General features: G+C 39.8%; 1 protein-coding gene across 1 annotated transcript in view; it reads right to left on the reverse strand.

The window, feature by feature from the left end:
- The window catches only part of LOC135514414 (glutamate receptor ionotropic, delta-2-like), a 557,726-nt gene extending 550,244 nt beyond the window's left edge, over window positions 1-7,482 (reverse strand). The window contains exon 1 of the mRNA XM_064937891.1: window positions 6,643-7,482. Coding sequence (XP_064793963.1) covers window positions 6,643-6,730 — 88 coding nt within the window. The 5' untranslated portion in view covers window positions 6,731-7,482. The remainder of the gene's footprint in view (window positions 1-6,642) is intronic.
- Window positions 7,483-14,871: the final 7,389 nt, after the last annotated feature.

The raw sequence follows: 14,871 nt of genomic DNA on the forward strand, positions 1-14,871 counted from the left end.
TCTATGCGTGCCCAGGCGCGCGCTACCTCAAAGTTATCAGGACAGAGAAACCAGAGACATGCTCATTGCTCACATTGAACACTCTAAACAAAAGACAATATTTTTTTTGTTGAAAAACTAATAAATGATGGTTATGAAATAAACAAGAAAATGTCTCACAAGAGAAGCAGGTTGTGAACTCTGCAAACAATGTTTCCACTCCTAGAATGAGAACGGTAAATGACTGTAATTAATACATGCATTAACAGAAATGAATGTAACCAACCTGCATGTGACTAAATAAAAATCTAATCTAATAATCTTCCTCTCTGCTGAAACTATCTCACTGGAGAAAACATCAGAGTGAGTGAAAACGCGTACCTCAATCCTACTAAATGTAACCCACGTATCTGATGCTGTCTGGACAGAAATAGTGTGAAATGGCATAGTATTTTTGTCCAGACAGCATCAGATACAGTACCTGCAGAAAGTATTCACACCCCTTGACTCTTTCCACATTTTGTTGTTTTAAAACCTGAATTTAAAATGGATTCAATTTAGATTTTTTTGTCACTGTCCTACACAGTACCCCATAATATGAAAGTGGAATTATGTTTTTCAAATGTTTTCAAATTTAAATAAAATTGAAAAGCTGAAAAATCAAAAAATTCAACCCCTTTGTTATGGCAAGCCTAAATACGTTCAGGAGTAAAACATTTGCTTAATAAGTTGCATGGACTCTGTGTGCAATAATAGTGTTTAACATGATTTTTGAATGACTGCCTCATCTCTGTACCCCACATATACAATTATCTGTAAGGACCCTCAGTCAAGCAGTGAAATTCAAACACAGACTCAACCACAAAGACCAGGGAGGTTTGCCAATGCTTCGCAAAAAGGGCAACCTATTGGTAGATGGGTAAAAATATAAAAGCAGACATTGAATATCCCTTTGAGCATGGTAAAATTATTCATTAGACTAACCTTAACTCAATCACTACAAAGATACAGGCGTCCTTCAGAACTAAGTTGCCAGAGAGGAAGGAAACCGTTCAGGGGTTTCACCATGAGGCCAATGGTGAGATTAAAACAGTTACAGAGTTTAATGGTGGTTATAGGACAAATCTGAGGATGAAGCAACAACATTGTAGTTACTCCACAATATTAACCTACTTGACGGTGTGAAAAGATGCATCCTGTTTGCAACAAGGCTCTAAAGTAATACTGCAAAAGATGTGGCAAAGCAATTCACTTTTTGTCCTGAATACAAATCGTTATGTTTGGGGGAAATCCAACACATTAACTGAGTACCACTCCCATATTTTCAAGCATAGTGGTGCCTGCATCATGTTATGAGTATGCTTGTAATTGTTAAGGAATGGGGAGTTTTTCAGGATAAAAACTAAATGGAATGGAGCTAAACATAGGCAAAATCCTGTACTTAGTCTAGGAGATAAATTCACTTCTCAGCAGGACAATAACCTAAAACACAACACCAAATCTACAACGGGGTTGCTTACCAAAAAGATAGTGAATGTTACAGTTTTGACTTAAATCTGCTTGTAAATCTATGGCAAGACCTGAACATGGTTGTCTAGCAATGATCAACAACATATTTGACAGAGCTTGAAGAATTTTGAAAATAATATGAATAATGCGTCTTTCTGTCAGAGTGCGCCTCAGTCAAATAAATGATACATTTTCAATTATTTATTTAGATGGGCAAGGAAGCACTGCAGGGCGGGCCAGGCCCCTTAAGGTTAGTTCATAACTCCGGCCCTGGCGAGATTATTGGCGCATGTTGGCCTTCCGTCCACTCACACACAAACACACATGCACACACGCATACCTGGAGGCAGAGGCCTGCTGGGGATTGCCGGGAGGCTAGGAAGGGATTAAGCCAAAACCTTTACATGGCAGTCAGTCTTCATGCACACACACACTCCTCATTATCAGTATGTTCCTGGGATAAGGGCCTCTGTTGTTCTCCAAAAATAGCACGTTTGAAATGGTCCAGTCCATCTGGTCTACCCTACCTGCTGACTGTTTACAAGGATTAGGTACCTACATGTTAGTCGGCCTTAGATTCCAACATACACGTTGTAATAATAAAGATGGAGACAAAAAGTAGAGGAGAGAATTCATATAATAAATTGCATTTATATGTAGCTTGTTTCACATAGATCTTAAAACCTTTTTGCAGTAGCCTTATTTTCATACGGTAAATGGACCCATGAGCACCAACATGTGAAGTTCACAGGAGCATATCAAATTGGTTGTCAAAATGAAAGCAAAGAGTTTATATTTTTGGAAATGATACATATTTTTCGACAATTGTCTATCTTATAAATTCAGTAATGGCTTTGATTTCTGGTCAAGCAGATGGAAATGGGTCTTAGAAAACATCTGCCAGAAAAAGTCTTGAAAGGTACTATAAATACATCAAAACACAATAATGTTGAATTAAAGACCCCTGCCAACTAATATCAACATATAGTTTGTTTCGTATAAATTATTTGCCTTCTGTACGTTTAAGAAACATCTCCTTGTGCCTTGTAATTCCATTACCAAAACAGATACAGTATTTTCTCATTTCACACCCTCATCAGGAGGGAGGATAATGAAGATTCACAGAAGTAACGGTAGACTTAATGTTTTTACTGATATCAATTTTTGTTTATGAATTATCAAGTGATTAAAAGTTGTAATTCTGTTACCCAGTCGGTAACAGAATTAACGAAAAACCATATATGTCTATGTTTCACAAGTTTGGACAGCACAGAACAGTGAAGCACAGTAGAGTACAGAGCAGTAAGGAAGAGTAGAGTATAGTTTAGTTCAGTACATACAGTTCAGTACAGTAGAGCACACTAAAGTAGAGTACAGTCTACTGTACTCTACTGATTTATACTTTACCGTACTATACTATGATGTCTAAACTTGTGAAACAGACATCTATGATTGGTTCAGATTTGGTCCGAACCAACCAAATGTATTATTCATTAGAATAATAGCCAGTGTGTAGAATAATACCCATATATGCAAAGGACGATATAGTATATTTCTACCTTTGTGTACCTATTCAGGATACAACAGCTACTCATTTCACACCGGAACACATTGAACCCCCCCCCCCCCCCAATATCCAACACAAAGTTACACCCTTGCTACTGGATGAGTGCCTCACCAACATGCACACTGTATGTCGAGGTCACTTCCAGTACTCAGTCAGATGTCCAAACACAGGGGAAATCTGAGACGTTTAATCTGCTGAAATAAATATGGAGCAGCAGATCTGTCAGAGCTCGTAGATACATAACTCGATGGGTGAATAGATAGGAAGCACTTCCTACAAATGTGCAGCTCCTCGTTAAAAAGGACGTAGCCTTGACAGCTGCGAAAGGGGTTAGCAAAACACCAGGAACACCCAAATCTATAAACCCATATATTTTGAATCCCACTACCATGGCAAAGACAAAAACAGAAGTGTTCTCCTGTCATATTACAGCTAAAGAAAATGTATTAATAAGGTCACTTCCAAAATACATCATGTAACAATTACATAATAAAAAAATAAAAAATGATAAAGATGAGATTTTCCCCCTCAGGAGTATTGAAAATTAATACAACATTACAGCTTGAAAAGCTTTAAAGACTCGACCACAAGTGGGGCCACTAGAAGGGCCGGGTAATACGACCACTAGGGGGGCCGGGGAATATAATAAGCCTGTCCTCCTGCATTTCGATTTGGGCACTTTGTATTTCAATTGGCTAGGTGCAAAACATAAACAGAGGGCATCTGCTTTAAACAGGGAATCGGGAATCTTTGTTCTTCTGCGGAAGGAACAAAGTAGCCTGAAAGTGGGACCGTCATGTGGGAATGTTTGGCTCCTCTGCATTAGTGTATGGTGAGCGGGTGGATGTGCTGTGTGAGGACGATGCCAGGCAGCTTGGATAATACGAGGGACTTTGGGGCTTTCCAGCAACATAAATCAAATTGACTTTCTGAATAGCCTCAAAGTGGCACGCCATCGCGATGCCGTGCACGGCGCATCGCCTGTCCCTTCAGCATGCAGATCATTAGAAGGCTCCTCGGGCAATCAAGTAATGCGTGTGATATGAAAATGCCTCCCTCAAATTCTAGCGTCACAGGAAAGGATGATGCAGTAGGCTATAAGCTAGGCCAACTAGGCTATAGCACTCAGTTGATTTCAGGTTTTCCCCTTTCCTTCTTTCTATAACCGCAACAAATAGACTATTCCTTCTGACATCGTCAGAGTTATGCTTAACGTAGCTTTTCATTCTCCTGACCACTCACTTGTTTTGGGAGACAACGTAGGCCTAAGTATTTCCGCTGAAACACAATTTTGTTCCTTATTAATTAGGCCTATACCTAGGCCTGTCCTTTTTTTATGCTGTCCTTTTCTCACTTGACAGTGACATGCAAGGAAATATCACAACCAATAAGTGGCCTAGTCTGCCATTTCCACCAGGGAGGGGAATCGTAAGGGTAACCTTTCATGTAGGCCTGGTGATTCAAAATAGGAACGTCTAGCAAGGGAAATGAGCTATCGATTGAGGGTGGGGAAGAAAATAATGACTCGAAAGCACCACCAAAGGTTGTTATTCGAGGAAAAATGAACAAACATAGGCTTGTTGTCATTCATCAGAAAAAATAATGACATTAAAATCACATTACAACTGGGTGTTAAAAAATGAAATAGACACATAATAGGACATAAATAATACTGGAGGCTGAATATTCCCAGTTTTTCACTGGAGAAGCAGCTTGTCCAAAGACCATCCATAAACCAAGTCCCTGATCTTCCCAAATAGCTACAGCTACAAACAGGCTACTGGAAATCACCTACACCTACCTTGTTTCACACTGACAATTTGTCTGATGCATTAAATTGACTTCGATGCATTGTGTCTGGTGTGCGACAAACAAAAAAAATGCATTGCACGACAATGGCCTCACAATAGGCTATCATAAAGTCTTGGAGATTGGAATGATTTAAAAAAATAAGGCCAATTTACTTGACAGATTGACAGCTATATAGAGAGGCTGGTTCAAGATGAGGTAAAGCGTTTTGTGTTAAGTGCACCTAACACTATCAGGTTTATCTTGCTTATAACATTTTATCCATCAGTGTGTTGCGATGTACCATTGTTGAGAGCCTAAATTGGTGTGCATCTCTCTGTCTTTTTTTCTCTCCATCCCCCATAGAGAGCAATAATGATCATATTTTTTTAGGCACTAACGGAGGCCAACTCCACCATGGCTCATTGACCAAAGGAAAACCAATTGGGAAATTCATGTTTTTTTTGGGGGGGGGGGGGGGGGGTAAACACTGAAAATATGGGCTGGGATAAACACAGGCTTGGGAGATCTTAAACGTTTTGTTCTATGAGGTCATCTTCATCAGCTAACGTCACTTTTTGTGAATTTAAGCATTTATGTAATCAAAACAAGCAGATAACAGCACATTTTTTTAAACTTTTTTAAATTTAACTAGGCAAGTCTTCATATTTCATACAGGTCATGTTAACTGACTGATATTATCTCATAGAACAAAATGTATAAGATCGCTGAAGCCTGTGTCAACCTTATTTTTGATTCCCCCGTTCATTTTCCCCAGGAATGGTTGAACGAACCATTGGTAACTCATTTCTAGTTTAAGGATTACGAGTTGGAAAGCTCTATTTGAGGTCACAATGTGTGTCCATTCAAATATTAACCTATCGCTCAGGCAAGCAAGACATGCATGAGCGTATACACTATCTCTCAGCCGACCCTCCTCTCATTGCCTACATCTAAGCACATTTTTCCTACACCCCATTTCAATCTGCACACTCAACATTGCCTAATTGTCTATAGTGCAGAGAAGGCTAGTGGGAGGAGCTATAGGAGGAAGGGCTCATTGTAATGGCTAGAATGGAATAGAATCAAACACATCAAACGTATGGAAACCACATGTTTGACTCTATTCCATTTATTCCATTCCAGCCATTACAATGAGCCCATCCTCCTACAGCTCCTCCCACCAGCCTCCCCTGCTACAGTGGTCCCATTCCTATATTATTGAGGCTATTCCAGGTGAATTGCATGTAGCTAACATGTAATTGTGGAGATATTGTTTAAAGAAATAGAATATCAGCGTATTCCTTTCTAATCCGCAGACACCAGGCAATTCTCAAACCACCTGTTTTCAAGCAGCAGGAGAATTGACGCAATGAACAGGAGACCCATTCTATACAGTAAGTTAATATTACATGTTAGCCTATGGTATAAATCATGTATTCACATTTCCCATCTTTAGATTATTGAATATAAAAACATTATTATTAATGCAATTCCCTAACTAAAACATACACGATAATTATATGCAACTTCAATAGTCATTATGTATAATTGCGCATGAGGTTAGGTCAAAAATTGCTTTGCAGTATGAGGTAAAAATGAATTGTATTATTGAACAATAATGTATCCCGTACCAATATCATGCTTCGGAACTGACAATGTCCATATTGTTAGAGGTGTGTGGTGGCACAAATGATTTGCCAATTACAGATAGGCTACCCAAATATATGCCGAGGCAAATCCATACAGAGGAATGGCACCCTTATTAGCGTACTGATTTTGGGAGAAGGCGCACTTACCGATGTGTATGATTGAATCAGAATTCACGGGCTCCCACTCCTGACTCCAAAATATGGCAAGGAACAACACTGCTGAAACAACTTTCATGGCTCCTGCAGTTTAAGGCAATTTTCCCAAGAAGCGCCAAAACCAAGATGAGTGTGACCTGCTAGTTTTAAAATCCCGAGGAGCCAAGGTTTAGTCCATATAGGGATGATCTATCGATGGCTTTCGCACTTGACTTGAATGTAGCTGTTTTCAGAAAGGTAGACGTCCAGTTACCATGTTGAAAAACCCTTTAAATCAAATCATGCTGAAAGCTATGGAGTTCTCCACAGTCGCATCCAACGCCGCTGCATCCGATCAATCCGAAACTGGGGATAAAGGCAAGCCAAACGCAATCTTCGATCAATAGGAACGCTGTGGTTCGCGTTTCTCATTCGCAAATCCTGGGCTGATTTGGAGGAGACCGTAGATTCTGCCTCAGACACGACGCATTTGCTCAGCTTGAACGAATGAAAATAAACTGCAAAACTTGCATTTTCATGCGGTTTCAAAGACTGGATCCATCACTGACATTTAAGACATAAAACAAACAAAAAATATCAAATGTATATTTCATAAGGACCTCCATATTCAAGAGTCTGGCAAGCGGAGATACCACTCTTCTGCTAGATACCACTCTTCTGCGACAGAAAATCAAGTGTAAATTCACCACGGTGCGCTCGATGAGGCTCCGCATGCGGATTCTCTCTAGCAGTCGGTGGGTGAGCTATACTGAGTGGAAGGAGGCCCGGTAGAGAGAGCCAACTACAGGGACAGCAGCAGCAGTTGCCAGCCGCGCATTTTCTGGAACAGAATTACCTGGAAGGAAGACTGACGGAGGCAGAGAGAGGATGATATGCACAGAGGGCGGGGATTTCTCACATGAACCGAGAGAGGCAATCTGGCCAGGCTCTAGCTCCGCCCTGGTTCAGTGGTGGGCATCTCCATGCTCCTCATAGACTGGGGGACACTGGGCATAGGCTAATCTTAAATCTGTTGACAATCGTCTATTAAAGACTCAGTATGAAAACACTTTGGATCACTTTTGATAGGTGTCAAGTGATCCACTTATACATATTTTCAATCAAATTACAGTTTCACACCCAAAACCAACTAAATCAAATTGTATTGGTCACATACACATATTTAGTAGATGCTACTGCGGGTGTAGCGAAATGCTTGTGTTCCTAGCTCCAACAGTGCAGTATTATCTAACAATTCTAAACAATACACAAATTGAAAAGTACAATAATGGAATTAAGAAATGTATAAATATTAGCGCGAGCAATGTCGGAGTGGCATTGACAAAAATAGATTAGAATAGAATACAGTATATACATGAGAAGAGTAAAGCAGTATGTAAACATTATTACTATGACTAGTGTTCCATTATTAAAGTGGCCAGTAATTCCATGTCTATGTATATAGTGCAGCAGCCTCTAAGGTGCAGGTTGAATAACCGGGTGGTAGCTGGCTACTGATGGTTATTTAACAGTCTGATGGCCTTGAGATAGAAGCTGTTTTTCAGTCTCTAGGTCCCAGCTTTGATGCACCTGTACTGACCTCACCTTCTGGATGATAGCAGAGTGAACAGGCCATGGCTCGGGGGGTTAATGCCATCGATGATCTTTTTGGCCTTCCTGTGACATCGGGTGCTGTAGGTGTCCTGGAGGGCAGGCAGTGTGCCCCCGGTGAAGCGTTGGGCAGACTGCACCACCCTCTGGAGAGCTCTGCGGTTGCGGGCGGTGCAGTTGCCATACCAGGCGGTGATACAACCCGACAGGATCCTCTCAACGATGCATCTGCAAAAGTTTCTGAGGATCTCAGGGGGCAAGCCAAATTTCGTCAGCCTCCTGAGTTTAAAGAGGCGCCGTTGCGCCTTCTTCACCACACGGTCTGTGTCGGTGGACCATTTCAGATTGTGTGAAGGAAACTGTTCATATTGTCTTGTCACAGAACTTTCACACAACATGGGTATTCATTAGCTAGAGAAGACCAATGGGAGTGCAGTAGAGTGGACACTGGACATAGCCTACACCACTTACAAAAGGCATCACACACACAAACTGATACGTCTCCACCAAAGGAAGCAGTCACTGGAGAATCCTACATCCAACGTGTTCCATGGTATATGCCTTTTAAATAGGCTACAGTATTCAACCTTCCAACTAAACTACAATTCTGTATATGTGTAAGTTTCCAACATACATAAAATCTTATTCAAGCAAATCTTTGATGAGCTCAATATGACCAATTCATGGATCACATTAATAAAATACAATATCATATTCTGTAACATTGATCTGTAGATTTCCATGTAGAGCACAATTTTAAAACTCTAATGTTTAAACTATAAAACATGATAAGAATTTGAGCAGTTGAAAGCTTAATCTACCTATGTTATTGAAAGTGAGGTAAAATTCGAAGTTGGATTTTCAAACTCAAGAGCAATGAAAGTACACGTCGGTAACACGTCATTATACGGGGTAATTATTAGAGAGCAATTGCATATGTAATTACACTAACAAGTATTGTAATTGATTGTAGTAATACATAGTTACACTACAATACCGACATGCAACTGGTGGTAATTGCAGTCTGTAATTACAGAGGTGTAACAATGAATGCGTGTTACCATGCTTGTTAAAAATGTTAAAGTAGCTGATCGAATCCCAACTATATATCCAAATGCACCATATTTCAGGCTGCACAAAGCATGTGATAAGTGTTAGCCAATTTTAAAACCAACCCACTTCATTGACACAATTCTGCAATAAAGGCCTCTGGAGTCTGATGCCCAGGCAAATGGCAACAAACTATTTCAGACACATAAAAACAGTTATGGTTAAAATTGTGAGATAGTCATTTGTGCTTGCCAAATTGTAGGCCTATTTAAGCTTGGTTGAATAATGGTTTATCAATGGACTTGACATTTTCATAAAACAAACTCTTATTCCTTATTCCCAGGGACATGTACTAGTCTGTGGTGACCTAAATGCCAGAACCGGATAAGAACCTGACACCCTCAGCATACAGGGGTACAAACACCTGCCTGGAGGTGACAGCATTCCCACCCCCATATGCCCCCCTAGGCACAACTATGACAACATAGCCAACAAAAACGGGTAACTCCTGCAGCTCTGTAGCACGCTGGGTATGTATGGTAGGCTTTGAGGGGACTCCTTATGGTAGGTACCACGATAGCTCATCTCTTGGCAGTAGTACTGTAGACTACTTTATCACTGACCTCAACCCAGAGTCTCTCAGAGCGTTCACAGTCAGCACACTGACACCCCTATCAGACCACAGCAAAATCACAGTCTACTTGAACAGAGCAATACTCAATCATGAGGCATCAAAGCACAAGGAACGAATATTAAAAAATGCTATAGATGGAAGGAATGTAGTCTGAAAACCTACCAAAAACAATTAGGCAACAACAAATTAAATTCCATTTAGACAACATCCTGGACAAAACGTTCCACTGTAATAGTGAAGGTGTAAACTTGGCAGTAGAAAATCTTAACAGTATATTTGACCTCTCAGCTTCCCTATCAAATCTAAAAATCTCAAATAGAAAACTGATGAAAATGAACAACAATGGCAAATGTTTTGATGAAGAATGCAAAAATCTAAGAAGGAAATTGAGAAACTTGTCCAACCAAAAACATAGAGACCCGGAAAACCTGAGTCTACGCCTTCACTATGGTGAATCACTAAAACAATACAGAAATACACTAAGGAAAAATAAGGAACAGCACGTCAGAAATCAGCTCAATGTAATTGAAGGATCGAGACTAACCACCTTCTGGGAAAATTGGAAAACACTAAACAAACAACACCACGAAGAATTATCTATCCAAAATGGAGATGTATGGGTAAAACACTTCTCCCATCGTTTTGGCTCTATAACAAAGAACAAACAGCAAAAACATATACATGATCCAATACAAATCTTAGAATCAACAATTAAAGACTACCAGAACACACTGGATTCTCCAATTAACTTGAATGAACTACAGGACAAAATAAAAACCCTCCAAACCAAAAAGGCCTGTGGTGTTGATGGTACCCTCAATGAAATGATCAAATATACAGACAACTCTTTAACATCATCCTTACCTCTGGAATCTTCCCCAATATTTGGAACCAAGGAGTGATCACCCCAATCCACAAAAGTGGAGACAAATTTGACCCCAATAACTACCGTGGGATGTGTCAACAGTAACCTTGGGAAAATCCTCTGCATCATTATTAACAGCAGACTCATACATTTCCTCAGTGAAAACAATGCACTTGAGCAAATGTCAAATTGGCTTTTAACCAAATTATTGTACAACAGACCACGTATTCACCCTGCACACCCTAATTGACAAACAAACAAACCAAAACAAAAAGTTGGTATCTTAGGAAATTTCACACATCAAAATTCACATACTGTTTTGGTGATTTGTCCTGATTCCTAATAGGTTTCCAATGTGGATGTGATATTATGCTGTAATTCTAGGAGAAGGTCATGATTCAGTTTGTGACAGAAGTCACCTTTAGATAGATAGTCGGCAACTTTCATTCACATAGTTACATTTGTTTTGTATACAATTTCCTCCTCTGTCACATTTTTTTATGACAAGCGAAGGATCTTATTTTAAGTAACGTTAGTTCCTTTTCAATGTAACTAAACACTAGCTAACTTAGTTAGCTCTCACATATTTGCAGGAATTGAGCGTGAGATTGTGTTGGTGTAACACCTAATTACATTTACATTTACTCCGTGGTTTATCCTCTCACTTGAGGATTTGTTTTTGTAAACTTACAGTGGGGCAAAAAAGTATTTAGTCAGCCACCAATTGTGCAAGTTCTCCCACTTAAAAAGATGAGAGACCTGTAATTTTCATCATAGGTACACTTCAACTATGACAGACAAAATGAGAAGAAAAAAAATCCAGAAAATGATTTAATGAATTTATTTGCAAATTATGGTGGAAAATAAGTATTTGGTCACCTCCAAACAAGCAAGATTTCTGGCTCTTACAGACCTGTAACTTATTCTTTAAGATGCCCCTCTGTCCTCCACTCGTTACCTGTATTAACCTCTTGAAATTGGTGCATCATCTTCAGCTGCAAGTATTTTTCCATGGGATTCAGAGGAGAAAGTAGACTTCCACGAAAGATATATCAACGAAGAGATATGTGAAAAACACCTTGAGGATTGATTCTAAACAGCGTTTGCCGTGTTTCAGTCGATATTATGGAGTTAATTTGGAAAAAAGTTCGCCGTTTTGATGACTGAATTTTCGTGTTTTTTTGGTAACCAAACGTGATGTACAAAACGGAGCGATTTCTCCTACACAAAGAATCTTTCAGGAAAAACTGAACATTTGCTATGTAACTGAGAGTCTCCTCATTGAAAACATCCGAAGTTCTTCAAAGGTAAATTATTTTATTTGAATGCTTTTCTGTTTTTTGTGAAAATGTTGCCCGCTAAATGCTACACTAAATGCTACGCTAGCTATCAATACTCTTACACAAATGCTTGTTTTGCTATGGTTGAAAAGCATATTTTGAAAATCTGAGATGACAGTGTTGTTAAGAAAAGGCTAAGCTTGAGAGATAGCATATTTATTTCATTTCATTTGCGATTTTCATAAATAGTTAACGTTACGTTATGCTAATGAGCTTGAGGCTATAACTGGATACAGATTTTTTTCACAGCCAAACGTGAACAAAACAGAGCAATTTCTCCTACACAAATAATATTTTTTGAAAAACTGAACATTTGCTATCTAACTGAGAGTCTCCTCATTGAAAACATCTGAAGTTCTTCAAAGGTAAATGCTTTTCTTGTTTATGTGAAAATGTTGCTGGCTAAAATCTAGGCTTATAGCTATGCTAGCTATCAATACTCTTACACAAATGCTTGTTTAGCTATGGTTGAAAAGCATATTTTGAATATTTTTAAATCTGAGATGACAGTGTTGTTAACAAAAGTCTAAGCTTGAGAGCAAATATATTTATTTCATTTCATTTGCGATTTTCATGAATAGTTAACGTTGCATTATGCTAATGAGCTTGAGGCTATAAATAGGATCCCGGATCCGGGATTGCTCGACGCAAGAAGTTAATGGCACCTGTTTGAAGTTGCTATCAGTATAAAAGACACCTGTCCACAACCTCAAACAGTCACACTCCAAACTCCGATATGGCCAAGACCAAAGAGCTGTCAAAGGACACCAGAAACAAAATTGTAGACCTGCACCAGGCTGGGAAGACTAAATCTGCAATTGGTAAGCAGCTTGGTTTGAAGAAATCAACTGTGGGAGCAATTATTAGAAAATGGAAGACATACAAGACCACTGATAATCTCCCTCGATCTGGGGCTCCACGCAAGATCTCACCCAGTGGGGTCAAAATGATCACAAGAACGGTGAGCAAAAATTCCAGAACCACATGGGGGGACCTAGTGAATGACCTGCAGAGAGCTGGGACCAAAGTAACAAAGCCTACCACCAGTAACACACTACACTGCCAGGGACTCAAATCCTGCAGTGCCAGACGTGTCCCCCTGCTTAAGCCAGTACATGTCCAGGCCCGTCTGAAGTTTGCTTGAGAGCATTTGGATGATCCAGAAGAAGATTGGGAGAATGTCATATGGTCAGATGAAACCAAAATATAACTTTTTGGTAAAAACTCAACTCGTCGTGTTTGGAGGACAAAGAATGCTGAGTTGCATCCAAAGAACACCATACCTACTGTGAAGCATGGTGGTGGAAACATCATGCTTTGGGGCTGTTTTTATGCAAAGGGACCAGGACGACTGATCCGTGTAAAGGAAAGAATGAATGGGGCCATGTATTGTGAGATTTTGAGTGAAAACCTCCTTCCATCAGCAAGGACATTGAAGATGAAACGTGGCTGGGTCTTTCAGCATGACAATGATCCCAACCACAACTCCCGGGCAATGAAGGAGTGGCTTCGTAAGAAGCATTTCAAGGTCCTGGAGTGGCCTAGCCCTTCTCCAGATCTCAACCCCATAGAAAATCTTTGGAGGGAGTTGAAAGTCCGTGTTGCCCAGCAACAGCTCCAAAACATCACTGCTCTAGAGGAGAACTGCAGGGAGGAATGGGCCAAAATACCAGCAACAGTGTGTGAAAACCTTGTGAAGACTTACAGAAAATGTTTGACCTCTGTCATTGCCAAAAAAGGGTATATAACAAAGTATTGAGATAAACTTCTGTTATTGACCAAATACTTATTTTCCACCATCATTTGCAAATAAATTCATAAAAAAATCATACAATGTGATTTTCTGGATTTTTTTTCTCATTTTGTCTGTCATAGTTGAAGCGTACTTATGATGAAAATTACAGGCCTCTCTCATCTTCTTAAGTGGGAGAACTTGCACAATTGGTGGCTGACTAAATGCTTTTTTGCCCCACTGTAACCCAGATTGTATACCTTTTGGGGGCAAGTGCTAGCATCAACAGTGAGTGGAAATGTTGAAGTGTGCATTCACAGGAAGGTAATTAGAGCCTATGCAATCTCGAGACACCCAGCACATCTATCAATAAGAGATTACAACCTTGTGACAATATTGTCTTTTAACACTAATGTTTGTGCATGTGCTAAAATCACCACTATCTCAAAAAAACAACATTTACTGTAGTAGGCTACTCACACTGTCAATATGAGTTTTGCGCACATATAATTTTATGTCCGTGTGCCTTGGTTGTTATGGATAGGCCAGATTTGAAGAGCGAGCAGAGTGACCCGGCGGAACCAGACAGGCTCATGGGAGTGGAGAATACAGTTTCTGCTGTCACGCTGTATTGAGAAGACTGAATGAGCCAGTGCGACCCCATTAACTACAGTGATTGGATGAGGTGTGTGATAAAGAAAAGGGAAGGTGCAGCATGTTAATGCATGCTGGGATTAATAATGCAGGGGTCATTAATAACGACAGGTCGGCTGTTTAAGAGTGGACAGAGGCAGACTGACAGATTAACGGGCAGATAGATAGGGAGGCAGTCAGACAGGCAGGGGAAATTCCACTCAGACGCTTCACTTAAAATGTATGCCAAATAAAAAACATTGATTTCAAAAGGTTAACAAACCATACCATTCTATGCACAGCAACTACTTTTAACAATTTACGCTGAAAATTGTACAAGAACACATTTACTGGAAGAACAGAATTTCGGTAAAAT

Source organism: Oncorhynchus masou, chromosome 25, assembly GCF_036934945.1.
Source record: "Oncorhynchus masou masou isolate Uvic2021 chromosome 25, UVic_Omas_1.1, whole genome shotgun sequence".
Taxonomy (NCBI): domain Eukaryota; kingdom Metazoa; phylum Chordata; class Actinopteri; order Salmoniformes; family Salmonidae; genus Oncorhynchus; species Oncorhynchus masou.